Consider the following 20513-nt stretch of genomic DNA (forward strand, 5'->3'; position numbering starts at 1 on the left):
GCCAAAAGATGTGACACAGAATTTGGGGGCTTAAATCCAGTCACTTATTAGAGTTAAAAGAACAAGAGGAAAAGGAAAATAGACGAATCAAGGCAAGATAAAGATATAAACATCAAAGGTGAGATCATAGTTAAAAATGGGAAAGAGGAAAGGTTGCGGGGAAGCATTGATTTTTGCCAAGAGTTCGGCGCGAAACGTAAGAGCAAGCCTCTGTTAAAAGAAAATTTTCATACTAAGAACTACATGGATGGAAGTGAAGGGGCTGAATTGGTAGGGCACATTCTAACGTATGGGATTGTTGGATCGCATCATCTTCATAAAGCTCAACACAAGAGAACCCACAATTTTGAAAATAAAAATACCGTTGTCATAGCATGGAAACAGCTCTTCCTTTAACACTCAAAACCTAAAACAAAGAACGCATGCTTCTAGGGTTTAAAAAGACAAGAATATTGACATATAGTTCATGAAAAATGGAACAAGAGATGAGAAGTTAGGACCATTTTAGTAACAGACTCCAAAACTGTCTCAAATCCAAGTCTACTCTATTCTGCATACTGTAACATTTTCTCAACAAATCAAAACAGGGAAGTAAAGACATAAATGGATAGAACGGAAAGAGACAAAGATTTTGATATAGGTTTCCTACCAAAACGGAGTACGGAGCAAGAAGTTATGGCCGTTTTGCAACCAGGTACCAAAACAATCCATGAGCGACTTTAGCAATAGGAAAAGGCAACGATTTCTCTTACTGAAGGGGTTGCTTCCACAGTACATATTGGAATGAGGTCGCCCTAAAGGTTAGAGAATCCCCTCATAACAAATCCCAAAACAAGCCATACATGAGCACAAACGGAGCTCCCGAGCGAAGAGGAAAAAAAGTATGAGAAAATGGGAAAAGAAGGGAAGATCTTGGTTCTGGAAGCCAGGAAAGCTTCCCAATGGGAGAGAACTACAAAGAAGAGAGGGACTAAGGCTCAAGGGAAAGGAGAGGCATGGAAGAAGCTAGATACAAGGCAACGGCAAGGCTACAAGGAGAAAATGAGATGCTTGAGAGAGAGGGGAGAGGCTTCTTTTATAGTGCAATTCTTACCTTCCTTCACCCTATTACATTTGCTGGCAGTAAATTCTTTCACCCCTTTGTGACATAAGGACATGGGTCACCATCAATTGTCCTTTTAGGAGGATTTTGACAAGTGTCCCATCGCAAGATGCTTCTTTATCTTTTTGAGTAGAAAAATCAATAGTCCTCTCACATGAAGCCCAAGAGGACCCTCCTCTTTTCCACATGTCAACATCCTCCACAATCAACATGAGAATTTTCGAAGGATTCCTTTTGACTCCACACTCCTCCACACTTTTCCACATGCCCTCCACGTGCTCTCCATGTGCACTCCCTGTTATTTTAGTACATTATTCTTTTGACCCACTCTAAATATATGACTCATTTCTATTTCCCAATTACAAAGCAAATAATATATCTCCCAAACCATTCTATCCCTATACCAAGGTATTTATAATTCATACCCGTGGTATTTACAATGATGCACTCCACTCATAATCACATTTGCAACCCTTTTCACTAATTATTCTAATTAGTGTCAAACCCACATTAATGATTACATGAAATAAAGTAGTCGACATTAAAAGATTGACAAGCCGCAACGAGAGTAGCCACAAAGAGCCATCTCCTGCCACCACCTTCTCCGTCACGCTTCTTAGTTCTTTGTCTCGATGGCTAGCTTTTATCACCTTGCGGGCCCCAAAAATCCTCCCACTGGTTTTAAAACAGAATATCATTTTTTGTTATCACACTATGCAAATGCACCATGGGAAATAAAAGGAAAATAGGATGGGACCGAGGTTTAGAGCATGAAGTGCTATTTCCCACTCTTGAGAACCATTGATGTGACATTTCCTTTATAGCATGTCTCATTTTCCCTTGGATCATTACGTCATGCATCATAGAAAAAACTTCAGAATTAAGCTCTTCCAAGGGAAAAGCATCAAAATAGCCATCATTATTTCCCCACTTTTTCCCTCCATGACATAAGCCCGTAAGCTTGCATGCGGCAATGATCCAAGTAGGCTAAAGGTCGATTGCAAAGGTGAGCACAGCGTGAGAAATTCCGTCACAGGTGTGTGGTATGCAAGAGGAAATCACAAGGCTATTGACACGGCATTTGCGACAGACTGCAATGCAATAAAGGGCAGATGCGATCAAGTCTGAGCGACATGCTACAGGTAGACGATAGATTTCAAACTCCGACAAATGGTCAAGACAGTCCTTGCACGAACAGTCCCACGTCAGATGGATTTTCGCATGCCTAGCCCCTGTAGGAGCTATTGATGAGTGCTAGCCTGGTCCATGGAGAGAGACTATGGGATCAACTATACAACGAGTTTTGCGATCAATCAAGCGTTACCGTAGAGAGTCTGATGCGTGTAGCTTATGGCCAAACGAAGGCGTGGAAAGACAAACACGAGACAACACGCACGTGTAAAGAAATGTTGCCGAAGGTGGTTCGTGAATTTCATGTGGGGCACGGCTCCAACAACAAGGCATGGCAAACGCAACGTTCAAGAGATGGTGGTCGATAAAACCCGATGGAGTTGCACGATGAAGACTGGCACAAACTCCGAGAGCTTGCATGATTATGAGACTTGGAGAGGCTCAAAGGAGGCTACGAATCATGACGAGGCTTCGTGCACAAGACACGGAGAACGAAACCATTAGAACTTCAAGTTTGAAGATTTGCTTTTGGAGGTCTAGATGTCTGTGTTGAAGCAAGTTTGAGTTAAGCCTTGGCGACATTGAGATTTCTCTTGTTCAATATAAGAATAAGTTGCAAGTATCTTCACCAAACCACTCTCCTTTGACAAATCAAGCTTCCTGTAACCACTTCGCATTCTCCAAAACCAAGGACAACTTAAGAGAGAAGTAAAAGTTTTAGTTACAAAGAGTCGTACGTACTCTTTTGTTGACTCTTTAAAAATGTTTCGTCTCTATTAACTCTATTACCATAATGAAACTTCTTATTTTCAAAAAATCCAAAATATATTTTGTAAAGCACTCTACTAATGCAAGTTGAGAGCAAGTGTTGAAAAGGGTGTAAACTGGGTTTATCAAATAAACATTAACCCAATTCCTAAGGGGGTGACCATGTCTATATGTCAATTTCTTTGTAATACAATATAGTGCATAGTTAGTCATCTTGTGTACTCTTGCAACAAAGATCAACATTTGACTATCTTGTTTTGAAACTATAGATCCCTCGTAAGACTTTTATAAGAAGTTTATAAACCTCTCTGACTTTAATAAAAATGTCCCACGATGTTGCAACAGAAGTTAAAATTGCTCATTTTCCAAGCTAGATCCAACCATACCAAATTTGTGATCCAATTTGAAGACTTAAGTTTTGGACCTCTATGAGGTGAACATCATGGTGCCGGAGGGTGGGTTACTTATTGAATCTTCTTATGGCCTTTTAATGTGAGCATGAATTCAAATGTGTAAGAATCAATCCACGCCACAATGATCAAAGAATGGCAATGCCGCACTAAAGTGATCAAGAAATGTCTTAATCTAGAACTACAAGCTCAAGTGCCCCTAGCTATTAATGATCACATGCCTCAACTCAACTTTAGCCCCAACCACCACATCCGTTCAATGACACAAAGAGACTCTATCGATATGAAAACACACTTGAAGGTTGCTATGTGAGTCACTTCAAAATAACCGTCAACAATGGATTCTTGAAAGGTGTAAATTCTTTAACAAAACACCATGAGTTGCTTCAAAATAACAGTCAGCAACAAATTCATAAAAGCTGTCAATTCTCCGTATGAAATACACCGATTCAAATAGCATCCTATCGTAAGGTGTGGACGAGAAAAACAATTGTAAAGAACTCAAACCCTCAAACATGCCTAATACCGAAAGAGGAGCAACCAAAGCAAGTAGAGTGGAATTGTTCACCGTAAAGAGCACTCACCGAGCGGAAATAGGCTTTGAAGCTCCCCGCTTTTATTTTTTGATCTCACCTTCAATTATTATGAGCATACCAGAAGCAGAATGCAATAAATACTACATAGAACAGAGTGAACTTTCTTCATTATTTATCTAGCCTTATAGGCCTTGTGAATAAGTTCATTGATTGAATTCCTAAATCGCACTCTTATGTGTACAAAGATGAGCCAGCCTAAAACAAGCTCCTAGAATTTCAAAAATGAAGATTCATACCTCTGCAATTTGGGAAGGGCTCCTCCCAGAACAAGCAACCCTCTCTAATGTACCTCATCTACAATCTTCCATTTGTAGTCGTGCTTTCCACACTGGAAAATATACTTTTACAAGTATATTATATTTGGAAAAATAGAGAGGAGCCTAACTTTCTGTGGAAGTGAGTGAGACAAGGAAGAAACTTGATGGAATATTTGGCTGTGAAGTAAATTTAATCAATCTATTGGTTGTAAGTAACCCCTTGCCCCTTAACAACGTGGCCTATCTTGTAGACTTTCATGTCTCCCTCCCTGGCCAGTATGGCGTCTGCTGATTCAGGACTAACTACAACTACCATACCAATGCCCATGTTAAAGGTCCTCCTCATCTCAGCATCTTTTATACCACCTGTCTGCAGAGTCAAAAAATGTTTCATACAAAACCAGTGAGCATTTTATCTCTAGTCAACTACAAATCATAAATGTGTCAGCCATACTTGCCTTCTCTATCCATTTAAATATGGGAGGCACATTCCATGAACCTAAGGTCACAAATGCTCCAAGACCTTCAGGGAAAATGCGAGGAATGTTATCTGTTAAGCCACCTCCAGTAATATGAGCAAGGCCTTTCACTTCTCCTCTGCTCATAAGGTCCAAAACCTGAGAGAAATCAAACTTTAGCCTTGACCATCCAATACTTCCGAGTCTCTTCTGACAATTGAGAATAGCTACTTTGATCCAAAATTATTCCCCTCATTAACCGTTCTTATGTGCTCACTCATCAATATTACAAATTTTGACATGCACATGCCAAATACTGAGGACACACAGTAGCCTTAAGGATGAGACTGTACCTGCTTTACATAAATAATTGTAGGGGCCATCAAGGCCTCACCTAAGGTAGTTGTGCCGTCGGAATCTTGCAATGGGTCAGTAAGTGAAGCCCCACTATCAGCAAGAACCCTGTATATTTGTATCCAGTGTAAGAAACCCAAACAATCTTAATTCCCCCAATACACACAGTGAAGTTCAGCACACTTAACAATACAGGCCAAGAAAATTATAATCAGGACTGCAGAAACCATTGCATAAATTTGGCTATGCTGTTACTCTCTCTACGTTGTTACACTTGCTCCCCTCTTGATAATTTGTTAACACTTGAAATAAATATACATAGTAATCACAAACCAAAAAGAAAACCATTACAAAAGAGTGCACTCACTGATATCCAACAAAGATTGCTCCCTTTTTATTCATTGATCTATGGATCACTTCATGCATATCATGCCTTCAAGACCAGCTAGCCCGTTTATCAAACATATACCTTTGTAAGACTAATCATACAAATTTAGATTTTTTGTTGTTCTAAAGAACAAAAATTCTACACAGAAAATAAAAGAGAAAATGAAAGAGAAGAAAAAAGAGGTAAACAAAACTTTTATGAAAAACAAAAGGAAGACATGCTTAGCAAGCAAAGAAACACTCATGTCGTCATCAGTACCCAAGCATAAGCATCTATACTGGGTTTCTAACGACCCGTGGAGTCTCTTGGGAAAACCCGTGCCTGTTTATCAAACATAATCTCAAAGCTATAGTGGAGTGTGTTTGGCTTCGGAAGCTACTTGCAGATCTTTGTGCATGTCAGACTGCTCCTACTGTCATCTTCACTGATAGTCAGATTGCTCCATGCTCGCACAAAGCATATTGAGGTTCACTATCACTATGTCAGAGAGCGATTATCAGCAGGTGATATTGAGTTGCCTTATGTTTCCACTGAAGACAACTTGGCAAATCTTTTTACGAAGGCTCTACCTCGAGCTAAGTTTGAGGCTTTTCGGCAAGCTTTAAGCTTAGTACCTTTTGTAACTTGATTTGTTATACTCTGTACAGTCATATGTTACTATATCCGTACAGGACAAACATGTGCAACCATGACATTAGATATTTAGGTATCCTGAGCCATGTCCAAGATACTTCAGCCCATACCTGGAGGGGGGTTTGTAGGCCATCCTATGGACTATCCATAGATGCCACTCATTCCTTGGTATGTGCCTTGTAGGCGTAGTGATAGTCAGTTAGGCCTATTGATACAGTTAGTACAGTACCACCTAGGTCAGTTAGGACACTTAATCCAGTTAGGATAGCTAGTCCTAGGGTTTTGTTATGTTGGCTCTCCCTTGAGCCTCCACTCTCAGTTTTACAGCAATCTATTACAGCATCTCGTTTTTCTCCTTCTTGCTTCCATTGCTTGTCATAGCCAACAAGTCCATGGTTTTTATTTAGACCTACCAAAGGGTCTCCCTAACTTAAGGGAACCCGTACATTGAGTATAGATTGAAAGTCTCACTAGACCCCTTTTAAGGGGTCCCCTTCTTGGACCTAACCCCGTCACAATGCCATGACCTTGGGGTCATAACAATTGTAGTCAATGAAATTAGCCACTCCGTACTCAGCTTCACAGCTAGAAGTAGCAACTGTACTCTGCTTCTTGCTGAACCAAGAAACACATGCAGTACCAAGCATAAAATAATTGCCACTGTGTCACACGAGTGTCCGAACAACCAGCCCAATCACTATCAGTGAATCCATGCATGACAAGTGAAGTATCAGCCCCATAAAAGAAGGCCTAAATGCTGAGGGCCTTTGAGATATCTGAAAACACACTTCACGGCATGCCAATGGTGCATAGATGAATTGTGCATATATATGTTCAACTGTGAGACAGCATACTGTAGATCAGGTCTCGTATGGTATAGATAAATCAAACAACCAACTACCTGCTGATAGAGAGAGACATCGCATGTACCGCTACCCCTCAGAACAGAAGCGAAAACCAGTCTCTAATGGTGTGGATGCTGGCTTGCCATCCTCAAACTGAAAAACACTGCAAAAGCTGTCCAATGTACTTGGATTGTGACATCAAAATGCCCCCCTCACTGCCAACAAATTGGATGCCCAGATAGTAGTGCAGAAGACCAAGATCAGAGATAGCAAATGTCTGCTGCAAATCAAGTTTAAAATCTGCAATTTGCTGAGCATGTGTCCCAGTCACAAGCATATCATCCACATAAAGCAAATTTGTCCCACGCTTGCCAATGTAAAGGATAGCCTTTGTAGGGCTGTTCTGAAAGCCAAGTGTGAGCAAATGAGTATGAATCCTTGAATACTAAGACCAAGGTGCCTGCTTCAATCCATAGAGGGTCTTTTTCAAGCGGCATATTTTGCTTTAAAACCTTCAACCTCAAAGCCAAGAGGTTGGGAAACATAGACCTCTTCCTGCAAATGCCCATGAAGGAAAGCTGTCTTCATATCGAGCTCATGTATCTGCCAATGAAAGTGGGCAGCAAAGGCAATAACAATGCAAATGTTAGTGATCCTGGAAGTGGGAGCAAAAGTCTCCTCAAAGTCAATGCCATGCTGCTGAGCATAGCCCTTAGCAACAAGACGAGCTTTGTAACGGTCCACTGAACCATCAGCTTTTCGTTTGATTTTGTAAACCCACTTAGTTCCAATGGCATTCTTGCCAGGAGGCAAATCACTACAACTCCCAAGTGTTATTCTGATGGATAGAATCCAATTCAGCTTGCATGGCCTTCATCCAACAATCATTCTAAAAGGCATCTTGATGACATAAGGATTCCTCATTGCATGCTGTAGCAACCAAAGCATGAGCAACAAAACTAGCATGCTCTTTCCGGACAGCTGCTCTCGTATGGGCTGGTAGAGGTGTATTCTTTCAAGGAGCCAACGGGGTACCTTTGGGCTCCTAGATTTCTGCTCCTTCCAGGTCAAGAGCCCTGTACAAATGATCCTGATCAATGAGAGGCATATCAAGCTGAATTTCTGGCTGCACATGTGGCTGCAGATGACCAACAGATGGAGGAGGTACTACCTCAAATGGAGCATCATCCCGAGCATCGAATGGAAACAAAGGCATCAAGCTGTCAAATATGTCGGGGGCATCAACAACAGGCTGTTTTTGACAGTCCAGCAAAGACATAGTGGAAGATTCATCAAACACAACATCCCGACTGACAAAACACTTGCCCGTGTGGGGCTGATATAACTTATAGTCCTTGCTTTCTGAACTATATCCAATAAAAATACACTTGACATCTTTATCATCCAACTTAGTGCGTTTCTGTGAAGGCACATGAGCATAAGCTAAGCATCCAAAAGTCCTCGTGGGAAATGCAAGGCTTATGACCCGTCCAAGCCTCATAAGGTGTGATAGTCTGCAATGCCTTTGTAGGACATCTATTCAAGATGTAATTTGCACACATGACCGCATCCAACCATAACTTATCAGGCAAATGTTTGCCTTTCAACAAAATTAGTATATGCCATGATAGAATCAAGAGCAAAGGCATGTGCATCGGCAAGTGCAGCATCATCATCCAAACATCTGTCATAAGCATCAAGTCTATAAAGACCTCTATATAATGTGCCAGTCAAAACCATGGTAAAGGCATGTGTAGCATCATACACTGCACACCTAACACCATCAAAAAGAACCTGAAAGCCGCATGTAGCAATGGCTGAAATAGAAATGAGGTTCTTACGAATGCCTGAAACATAAAGCACATGCTCTAGAGTAACAATACCACCAGAGACAGAAGTAAGAGCAACTTGCCCAATACCTTTCACGGTATATAATGCATTATTGGCACATGTGACACTGCCCCCCTGAGATGTAAGCTCCAATGAGCTGAATAACTCTTGCAGGAAATGATGTGCTTGCTAGCACCACTATCAAAGAACCAAGCATCATGAACCTCTGAAACTGCCATACAAGCATCATGAACATCAGGATTATACTGACACGTAACCAAGAAACCCCAATGCTGGTCTTACCGCAAAATTAGCGGACTCATGTCGATCTTCTACACTAGAAGAACCAGATACTGCAAGACCATACTCTTTCTTCTCCTTTTCAAATGCTATGTGCTTCCTGCATTCAAAAATATCATGCTCATGTTATCTGCAATAATTACATGTCTTCTTCTTTTTGGTATCCCCTGAAGAAGAGGTACCATGTGAATGATCAGCATGGGAATGAGAGGGTTTTCCAGCTGAAACCTTGCCTTTACCTTTGCGTTTGTGATGGGCAGCAAATGCTTGATCACTAGCCATAGAAGGATTGCAATTCACACGACTTTGCTCCTCTTGAAGAAGAAGAGCAACCAGTTGGTCAAATGAGAAATGATTGGCATCACCTCCTGCAACCAACCTTCAGGCAACCCATCAAGGGTATTAGAAACAAGCTAAGAATCATGCATAATCTCATCAATATTGGCCAAGTGCTCTTTCAAATCCTTCACATTAGTGAGATAGGCATCCATGTTACCACCCTCATCAAGCTTCAAATCTTTCAACTGCTTGCCGAGATAGGCAACCCTCACCTCATTCCGCACTTGATACAAAGATGCAAGCTGATCCCATGCTTGCTTAGCTATCTTACAAGACCGGATATGAGGGATAATAACCCGTTTCACTGAAAGAGCAATTAAGGCATGTGCTTTGGCATCACGACCATCCCACTGAATTAGCTCAAGTGAAGGAGGCAAAGCACCTGTAGCAAGAGGTGCAGGTGTCCTAGAAGTAGCATTAGAACCAGCACTTAAGACCCATCATCTAAAGACCCATCACTTGAAGAACCAGAGGCTGTAGGTGTAGCACCAAAAATAACAGTGCGTGTAGGCCTGGCCTCAGAACCTGAAACAATATGCCATAGATTCTTGGCAACCAAAACATGTCCCATCATGTATGACCACATGGGATAATTGGTGCCATCAAGCTTGTCATCAACCCCAAGGATCCCAAACAAATCATCTTTGCCACCAGACATGATGCTGAAAAACAAGACAAATGCACCAACTTACAAAGCAAATGAGAGAAAGGCAACCTCTCGAAATCAAGTAACAAAATTCTGCCCAAGTTTCAAAGCTTATGTCTGCAAGAGACTCTATTGTCCCAAGGTGTACCTGTTGCAAGAAAAAATAACCAAAGGCAACACGAGGCCTTTCCAAAATGCAAATGAAGCAAAAATTGGAAAGAACCAATGCAACAACGGCTTACCCAATGATGAAGCCCGAAAGGACAGCAGTGAAAGGCTCTGAATGCGAGCAAATGAGGGCTGAAAATGAGAATTACAGCAAAAGAAAGTGCTCCCACGAGGAGAGCACTAAGAAATGTGGAGGAGAAGTCGCAGCTCGAGGTAAAGGGATGCCACATGAGGAAGAATGGGCTCAAGGAGTGACTCCAGATCACTTCAACATGCTCCAAAAAGCTCCAACAGCCGGCACGCAGCTCGAGGCAGCTCCAAAATGCTGGCACCCACCACGAAACAGCTCCTAAATGCTGGCACACACCCCGAAACAGCTTCAAAATGCTGGCACGCACCCCAAGGCAGTCTGTACAGCCCCAAATGTAATTGCTGCAGGTCCCCCGTACAGCATTAAATGTCTGTCAGCAGGGCCATACAGCTGTGAAACAGTTCCGTACAGTCCGCAGGAGGTCCGTACAACCACAGGAATGCAGCAAATGTAGGTGCCTGCTGTCCGTACAAGGTGTACAGATGGCCGTACAGGTTTCATACAGTTGTACAGAATCCGTACAGTTGCTGTAAATTCACATGTGTGGTCATTTTTTTTGCTACAACAGGCTGGAAAATGCACCAAAACACAGCTCCCTTCACAACGGTTGCTCCAAAGTGTGGTCTTCTCACGTCAAAATGAGTTCTTTCGCAACAGAAGTGCTTGGAAAGGGCTCAAACACTCGTGGGAGTGTGAAAACCAGCAAGACCAGCAAGAATGAAGGCTCCAGAGGCTGCCAAACAGCTTGGGAAAGCTGTCAATGGCTGAGGGAAAGGATTCCCGGCTCTAATACCACCGTTGGCTATGACAAGGAATGGAAGCTCAAAAATGGAAGCAAGAAGGAGAAAAACGAGATGTTGTAATAGATTGCTACAAAACTCAAAGTGGAGGCTCAAGGGGGAGCCAACATAACAAAACCTTAGGGCTAACTGCCCTAACTAGACTAAGTGTCCTAACTGACCTAGATGGCACATGTACTAACTCTACCAATAGTCCTAACTGACTAGAACTAGGCCTACAAGGCACATACCAAGGAATTCTATGGATATCCCATAGGATGGCCTACAAGACTCATTTGTGCTGATCCCATGGGGTGGATTCCCTAGAAAGAGCGGCCTAGTCCATCTAAACACCAAATATAGTGGACTCCTGTCACATGGAACACAAGGATTGTGTCTGTGGATGTGGCTTGGTGCTCAGCTAGCCCGAGGCCGGAGGGTGATCCTCTATACTAAATCAATCGATGGTGTTGAGCGTGCCAACTCCCCTAAATCGGCCCTCACTAATAACTCGTGGCTCGGAGGGTGATCCATCAATTGACCGGTGTTGAACGTGCTAGTTCCCCTAAATCAGCCCTCACTAACATATATATGGATGGGTGGTAAGCTTTCCAACTACCCTAAACCAGTCCTCACTAATAGGTGGTTTTGCAAGTCAAGTGCTCAAAGATTGGATAACACCTTGGTCCGAGCTTAGCTACTCCACACCTGAGTGCATGTTTCCATTGGTATCAGGGCTCTTTGTTGCCAAAATCTATGCGATTCACCTCAAATGTGTGGAAATTTGTATTTGTGAATTTGGGGTGCCCTCCTAGCTGAGGGTTATCCTCCCTAAGTGGTGTTTTCAGGTGTAAAGAAGTATGATGCAATGCATGTGCAAGCTCCTCCTTCTATGGCCTCTGAAACCAATAATATGTTAATTATGAATCGTTTTCATGCACACGAAGTTGAAAGGGCTAGAAGGCAATATATACGTGGTTTCGTCGAAGGCACCTTGGTGATATTTGCTTTCTCAAGTACTTGGCATACTCGTTTTGTGTGCTAACAGGTCCAGAGCTCATGCAGCCTGGTTATACAGATTGTATGGAAAACTCAAGAAGCTAGAATGGAGTAGATTCATTTGCATGATCTCAGCGGTTTGGAAGTCTAGCGCATAGAAAGGCTGATGAATCTGCTGGCTTTCCTTTGTTCTTGCTTTTTTAAGTGTCTTACAAGCATGAACGAGAGTATATTTGGTTGCACGTGTCAACATGTCATTGTGGGGCTGTATGAGATTGCATGCATAAGCTTCAGCATGCATGCAAGTTTGCATGTGGTTGGCATGAAGGCACATGCACACTCAAGTTCACTTTTGGCTACTTTCCTATTCAGTTTAGGACTACATCTTTAGCTCATTGTAGTGGCATGCAAGCCATGTAGAGTGCTAGATCGTGTATGCATGACCAGTCGACACACATGAAAGAATTGCCTGGCAGCAGAAGTGTTTAGTAATCATGCATGTAAGCAATGCATGTGTTCTATGTCCCCCAGCTCTAATTCGTCAACCTATTGGGCAGCAATCACCAGCCTCTATGTTCAGTTTTGCCCATATGTAAGCGATTAGTCTCAGCTCATCATCCACTCCATAGTGACTTGAGAAGCATTGGTTGCTATTGAGGAGGCCTTATAAGTTTTTTGAAAAGTCATGCGAAATTGACTCCAGCCACAACAAAACCACCCCTGGTAAGAAAAATCACAGCAGCTAGGAGCTCTAGCAGGCTGTCCACAATCCAATCTAGCAGCCCTGGATCAAATCGCAGCAGATACTGGCCTTTTTTAACAAATCGCAATTAGGTCTAGCCTTCTGGTACAAGTCGCAACAGGTCTAGAATACAGATGAGGGCTGGAAACACTAATCGCAGCAGCAGGAGAAGGCGTCTATGAGAGAGAGAAGAAGACGGTACACAGCAAATAAGGTTGGACCCCGCCCCCCCCCCCTCCCCCCCAAGGTCTTTATTGCAATATTGCCTTTGAGAAGAGCATGAAGCTAAGTACAACTTTTGAATGAATCAAGGAGCACAGAGGCTCTTCTTTCATAGACTTGGCCTAGCAAAAAGCTAGACCTGCTTTCCTAAAGCTACTTTCTATAAGAGCTGAGCTTTCCTGCTTTTAGCCCACCTTAGGGCAGCTTTTATGCTCTTTTTAGAACCCCATGGGGTCTTCTTTAACCATCTTCCTTGTTCTTTTTGCCTTGTGGGACCTGCTTTTTGCCACTTGCTCCATCATTTTGAGCCACTTAGCATTCTTCCAAGTCCTACACAAACTCCAACACTTTAACCCAGAAAATGCATGCAGTCCTAGTTCTTGGACTAATCCTAGTCCCTTGTGGGCGTCCCCACAGTTCTCCTTTACCAATGCAAAGAAAAAGTAAGAAAATCAAACTTATTCTTAGTTAACCAAAGTCAACATTCTTTGACTGCAGTCAATTCTGATAAAGATTATACTTTATTTCTTGAGAAGTACCAAATGGCGACATTAGGGGCTTGTTTTTGAAGAGAAACAGGAAAGTAAGCAGGTTGAGGCTCCCCCTCCACAGCCACCATTACCCGAGCCTACAATGTCTCATCAAATTACCTATATAAACTATATGGGCATTTACAGCAACAGCTCACCCTACCTACTGTGCCATCCAACTTTCTCTCCTAAGCCTTTCACCAAGAAGCAGAGAAAAGAAGTCAGAAGATGTTCAATCCTAGCTAAATTAGTAGGATGCATGAATCTCAATTATGAATTTCCTGAGATGTATCGTGCCACAGCGGTGGAGGCTATACATGCAGCATGATGCAAGTATATGGTTCCAGAAGCTCAAAGCAAACTTCTAGTTTGCCTTGCTCTTGGAAAGATTTCAACGTCAAATTCGATACCAAGTTCTACAATTGAAGGGATACAATCCGAAAATCTCTTTTCTTTCGTGTGTTAATTGAAGGGAAGCAATCTGAAAATTCAGTTTTAGATGTTAATAAAACTTAGAAATATTTGATCACCCATCAATATTCTTCACGATTGGCTCATTCCATGGATCTGGAATGTAGTCTGGTGGATTCTAGACAAACTAGCAAAGTTATGGATTTAACCCATGGTAAATTACCCATTTCTAAAGCCAGATTAGACCACATGTCATGCCGTGATTTCAGATTTAAAAGTTCCTTTGAATGTGGGAGTGACACCTCAATGGATTTTGAGTGAGACCTCAGTGGATTTTAAAAGTTCCTTTGAATGTGGGAGTGAGACCTCAATGGATTTTGAGAGAAGTCTAGACTTCTTCAGGAGCTGTTAATATGAATTCTCAAATGTCTTTACATCTGTATTGCCTTATGGTTTACCATCACAACAAGTGTGGACCATACGATAGAACTTCTTCTTGGACCTCAGCATGTCGTCAAATAGTTATCTAGACTCAATTTAACGGAAGAAGATGAATTTGCTTGGCAATTACCTGAATGTGTTTGGATGGCACATATGCATTCCATTAAATCTCGGGGGCACCAGTGCTTTTGGTGGGGAAAGTGATAAATCAATGCGGATATGCGTGGATTATAAGTGCCTTAACAAAGTTACTGCTAAGAATAAGTATCGTTTACCCCAAAGATGACCTCACTAATCGGTTGCATGATACAATGTATTTCACCAAGCTCGATCTTCATACGAGGGACATCAGATACGCTTTAGGGAGAAAGAAGTCCCTAAGATAGATTTCCGTATATGATACAGGCATCGCGGGTTCTTAGTTTTGCCCTTTGAACTCACTAATGAACCTGCTACTTTTCAGCAGATGATGAACAACATTTTTGTCCATATCTAAGAAAGTTTATCGTTGTTTCTTTGATGATAGATACCTTTGTAAGACTAGAATATATCCAACTGTACAAGTTCAAATTTTTGTTTGTTCTGAAGACCAAAATTCTACAAGAAAATAAAAGGGAAAAAGAAAGCGAAGAAAAATGAGGTAACCAAAAATTTTTGAGAAACATAAGGTAGACATACGGAGAAGCAAAGTAACACTTATATGCATATTCTCATGTATAGTAGGACTTTATCTAAACAAAAGAACACTTCAAGATAGTTTTTACTATTCTTTGACATAAAATTCTTGCTAAGGAGTCCAAATGTGAGTTCTTCAAAAGAGAAGTGCTATGTCTTGTCCATATCATCACTGTTGATGGTATTAATATAAACCCTGAAAATTTTCAGGACCTGTTTGGATTTAGATGGCAAAAACGCAAGATGATATGAGCTTATGCAACACTTTGAATTTGAAATATGTTACAAAAAAGGTGTCACTAACATAGGTGGTTGATGCCTTGAGTCGCTGCAATTTATATGTAAACTCTATAAGTTTCACTCAATGAGAAAAAAAGTTTGTTTCAAGTGGCATGACACCCCCTGTGCAAGACATGCTTGTATTCAACAAATGTTGGCTTTGTTTTTCATTGGCCAAAGATGTGATTGATATCGAACCCTATGTTTGAGAATGTCAGCATGCCAAGTCAATAAGTTGAATGCTAAGACAAGGTGACTTGCTACATCCAATGGAAATTCCAGATAGAAATTGACAAGTATTTCCATAGATTTTTTTCCCCAAAGAAAAGACCTCTATGAAGTATGAAAGAAACTCCAAGAGCAAAGCTCAAGGGAGAAATAGATCTTGCAAGGCATGAGAAAACAAACAACCTGGTAGACAAAATCAAGCTCCAATAAGAGAGCTAGAAAAACAGTGCCACCTTAACCCTTTCACATGCATGGCTTTCTAGCCCATGCAGGAGCGTGCAAACTCCATACAATTGTGCAGCCGGGAATCTGCAAGTAAACGAAAAGCTGGCCTGCAGATCTAATATCCATTGCGCAATATCTTCAACTCAAGCATAAGAGCTACTCTAGAGCTCTGGTTGGTGAGTAATGAGTAACCCTACTGTGCCGTTCCAACTCATTTCTGCAAGGGAAGAAAGTGTACCTTCACTGCATTTTACTAAACAAGCAGGTAGCACATGCATGCAGTTCAGAAGCATCCATGCATGTACTTCACATGCTGTAGAAAACATTTGCATATAATCCCATGCAAGGCCAGCAAGCATGCTGCGCATGCAAATCACAGAGCTTGAAAGCATAGCTTTTCCGTGCATAGCATAATCACACCTAAAAAACTATGCACATTACACTATTGATATGGTCGTGCTTAGTATTTACATATTTTTACATATTTTTCAGACATCCATACATCCTCAGGTTTGCATAGCATCCTCACAACCACAAAAGAACATGTTCTCATGAGTCATGAATATATTATGTTCATCGAGAAAAATCCCAATAAATCTAAATATGAAAGGAAGCTGATTGCATGAATGCACAGTTGAAAACAGAGAGACGCCTCAAGGGAAGAAGATACAGACCTTCTGACAAGAGAGAACCCATTAGAATGAACCCCACTGGAAGGAATTCCAAGGAGCACATCTCCTTCTGCAATCGATCTTCCATCCACGACATCAGCTTGTTTGACAATGCCTACTGCAAATCCACTGAGATCGTACTCTCCTTCCGCATAAAATCCTGGCATCTCTGCTGTCTGCAGCAGTCCAAAGCCAATCTAGTCACTTTATGCAAGAAAAAGGACATAAAAAACTAAAAATATATGTTTCACAACTCAATAAGCAACCGGCACATTATGTTGTAGAATGTGAAAGGTCATCTCCCTTGCATCAATAAAGAAAACTATATCCTTCATCAAATGCAACCCCACTGCAAGAGGGTTGTTAAAAGTGCTCACAAGTATGAAAGGATGATGTTATAAGTAAGGTCTGGAGGTCATTGCAACAAATAAAACCAGGTATTCCTTTGATTGTGTGGGTACTACAAGATGGCCATCTAAGCCTACAGCAAGTCAGCAAGATCACACATTATACTAGCCTCCTTAGACTGACTAGAAAATACTGCTTCAGGATATAACCTGACCACAAAGTTTAGGGTGGGGACTGCTACTTTCCATCACTTTTGAAGGTATACAGCCTTTAGGCAACAATAGATGGCATTCCATAAATGAAATATACAAGACACAAACCAAAAGGTCACTGCTTAACGTCTAAATTTTGGTTATTCAATGTAATTGGACCTTCTAAAATCTAGTAAAGGGGACAATCAAATTGTCCTCTCTCATTTAATCCTTGTAGGTTCTGACTGTTAGAAATGAAATCCCTACAGAAGGTATCCCGTAGCAGAAGACGGATAGAATGTCCCCAAGAATTACACGCAGAAGTGCTTCATTATGGAATCAAACTTCTTTACTTGTGTGTACTTCACAACCATAGAGGTGTGTGCAAGCCAGTAAATAGACAAAGAGTCAAGAGAGATATAGTACCAACAAAAGTATATTTCCGTAACTCCCACCAAACCGTGGTCCTCAGTCCTTACCAAACCGTGGTCCTCAGTCCTTACCAAAAGCTGTCGTACTATCACCTTGGCTCCTCCATATTGCTGAGCCCGCATGCTCCTCTGAGCTTATGTAGGCTCTCTGTCCAGTGATCCCTCCACCTTACTGCCTGGGTAGTCAGCCTAGGTGGGCAGCTTCTCCAAGCTTAGTCTGCAGCTCTCCAGCCCTCTTCTCTCCTCCTGAATGTAGGCCCAGATGAGGCTGGTCTACTGCTCCTTGCTGCTTGCTCTTTGCTGCTCCAGGTGATGCATAATGGGGATCCAAAGGCCCCCTTTTATAGAAGCAAAGCGCCCCTCAAAATAACCGACTGTTAAGGGGGAATCGGCCAACCCAATCAGCCCCCCACCCGGCTTCTGCTGCTCCCTACAAAGCCCCCTAGTGTGGCACATTGTCTGAGGTTTGGCTAGCCCTGCCTGGCCACATGGCAGGATGCCACTAGGCTAGTAGCTCCAGTGTCGTAGCCTTTTGAAACACTTTCGTGTCGTTGTAGCTTCCTGGCTTCTCATCTAGTGGCTCTCACTTCACCAGGTCCAGTTCCGCAAGCACACCAATCTAGTATACAGGTCCATCTTTGGCAGCACCTGATTGCACCACCTCCTTCAATCACGAACCAGCCTTTGAACTCGAGCACTCCAGGTACCAATATCCTCCAGTTGTCCCTCTCATAATAGGGGAACACCCTAAAGTCCTCCAACCACCATGCTCTCAGGATATGTTTCCACCCATCTTCCGTCTGGCTAGGTCTGCAATCAAACAACATACCCGAGACATCATATCCCAAGCATAAATCCATATTACCTAGACCGTAAAGCTCCATGTGTGCTTCTGTGTTGTCCCCCTCTAAGTCATAGCCTCCATCTAAATCTGACTCCTCAGGTCTTGTCGAAGAATCCCCCCTTTGTGTCAGCAACACCAGCCAAGCATCCAAATATCTCCATGCATTCATCACTGTCATCACCTCCACAAAAGATTATAACTCCCCTTCTGACTATTCCTCAATGTCAGACATCCTGACAGTAACACCAAGGTCCATATACCTAATCTCAGCAGCACTAGGAGATGCCACCAAAAAAGTTCCTCTTTGACCACCAATTAAGTCGAGTTTGAGTCCTCTGACTCTATGTTGGCCCCCTTCTTCTTCTAATCAGCCTTCTCTTTCTGCAGTCCTTCGCAAAATACCATGGCTCATGACAATAGAGGCATTTCTTTTCTTTCTTCCTCTTCTTCTTGTTCTCTTCATCTTAACAGTCTGTATCTGTCGTCAGATTTCTTGGGCTTGCCTTTGCCAGGCTTACCCTTGCCCTTGTCTTTGCTCCTATCCTAAGCTACTAAGGCTTTATCATCCATTCCATCGTACTTCTTTTCCCGAGTTTCTTGTTGCAGCAATAGTGGAACCAACTCCTCGAATGTTGCTGGCGCCGCCCTATGCCCTACAATCATCATAGTAACAACACTACTATATAGCTCTGGGGAAGCATTCCCAGCAACAGCCTTGCCATCCTGGTTGAGCTCGTCCTTTGACCAACTACCACCAACTGATCCCGCACCACCTTCATCTTGGTAATGTGATCCTGCTCTGATTCACCTTCATCCATGCTCATGCCATACAACTCCGTCTTGAGGTCCAAGATCCGTGCCTCGTTATTGAGCCCATACATGTCCCTCAACGTGGCCCACGCCTCGAAGAAGTATTCGCCATCTGTATGTGAGGAAGCACCGCATCCGCCGTGGTACCCACAATGATAGCCAAGGCCTCCGCATCATGGATCTACCATGCTCTAACTAAGGGTCACTTGGTATCAGCACTACTGCTATAGTTGATGTGGCTGGAGTAGTCATAGTGGCTTGAGGCATCGTCTCTCTCCGCGTCGCAATCTCCCATGACTCTCTCAACACTAAGTGGCTCCGAACCTTCATCCTCCACAATGGGTAATTGGTCCCATCGAGCTTGCCCATGTCCCCAAAGATAGGGATCTGATATCTGTGGGCCATCACAATGAGCTGGAAACAATATAAGTTAGAGTGTCTTACACCTTCCTGGACATGAGCCTCCTGCCTGGGTACAATCCTTCAAACACCTGTCTGAACCTGAACCTCCCACCAGGGTATAATCCTTCAAACATTGAGGTCAATTCCCACGAGCAACGAATCAAGGTCGTCCTTGAGCAAGGTCCTTGCCTTCAAGCTCCGCTTCCCGTAAACTTTCGTCAAGACTCTAATATCATGTTAGAAATGGAATCCCTACAAAGGATATCCTGCAACGGAAGACTAATACAGCATCCCCAAGAATTACACGTGGAGGCGCACTTGTGTATACTTCACAACCATAGATGTGTGTGCAAGCCAGTAAATAGACAAAGATCCAAGAGAGATATAGTACCAACAAAAGTATATTTCCGTCACAAAAAATGGATACAATAGACAAGAGGCCTGAGTCCCATCAAAATGTGGTCCTCGGTCCTTACCAAAAGATGTGCTACTATCACCTTGACTCCTCTATATCGCTGAGCCTGCATGCTCCTTTGAGCTTATGTAGACTCGTCCAGTGATCCCTCCACCTTATGCCCGGGTAGTCAGCCTAAGTGGGCAGCTTCTCCAAGCTTAGTCTACAGCTCTTGTGCCCTCTTCTCTCCTAAATGTGGTCTACTGCTCCTTGCTGCTTGCCCTTTGCTGCTCCAGGTGATGCAAATGGCCTCCAAACTTTGCTGCGACTGAGGCGCCTTCCTGCCCTACTGATTCCAAACTAGCCATACAACTGTTTGTACAGGCCGTACCCCTTGCTGACATCAGTGCCACCTCATCGCCTTGTTTCCTGCCTGCAAACCCTGCGTAGATCTGCCCCTTCCATCTGTGGACAGCCTCTGGAAATGTGTAAACTACTCGGTGCTTTCTATCAATTCAGACAACGAATTTTGCAGAGGCGTTTGAATGAGATGATTGCGAGTTGCCAAACACATA

General features: G+C 42.6%; 1 protein-coding gene across 2 annotated transcripts in view; it reads right to left on the reverse strand.

Moving 5' to 3' along the window:
- Positions 1-4067: 4067 nt before the first annotated feature.
- The window catches only part of PUR5 (phosphoribosylformylglycinamidine cyclo-ligase, chloroplast / phosphoribosyl-aminoimidazole synthetase / AIR synthase (PUR5)), a 43185-nt gene continuing 26739 nt past the window's right edge, over positions 4068-20513 (reverse strand). The window contains exons 5-8 of one of the 2 annotated variants that reach the window (XM_087383134.1): positions 16522-16694; positions 5076-5184; positions 4723-4881; positions 4068-4634 (exon numbers count right to left, since the gene is read on the reverse strand). In XM_087383134.1, coding sequence (XP_087239260.1) covers positions 4464-4634; positions 4723-4881; positions 5076-5184; positions 16522-16694 — 612 coding nt within the window. In that variant the 3' untranslated portion in view covers positions 4068-4463. Of the gene's footprint in view, positions 4635-4718; positions 4882-5075; positions 5185-16521; positions 16695-20513 lie in introns of both variants that reach the window. The other variant, XM_087383125.1, reaches the window with a different exon arrangement.

The sequence above is a fragment of the Dipteris shenzhenensis genome, chromosome 1 (genome assembly GCF_047967505.1).
Source record: "Dipteris shenzhenensis isolate YYH24624 ecotype China chromosome 1, Dip_SZ_1.0, whole genome shotgun sequence".
Classification (NCBI taxonomy): domain Eukaryota; kingdom Viridiplantae; phylum Streptophyta; class Polypodiopsida; order Gleicheniales; family Dipteridaceae; genus Dipteris; species Dipteris shenzhenensis.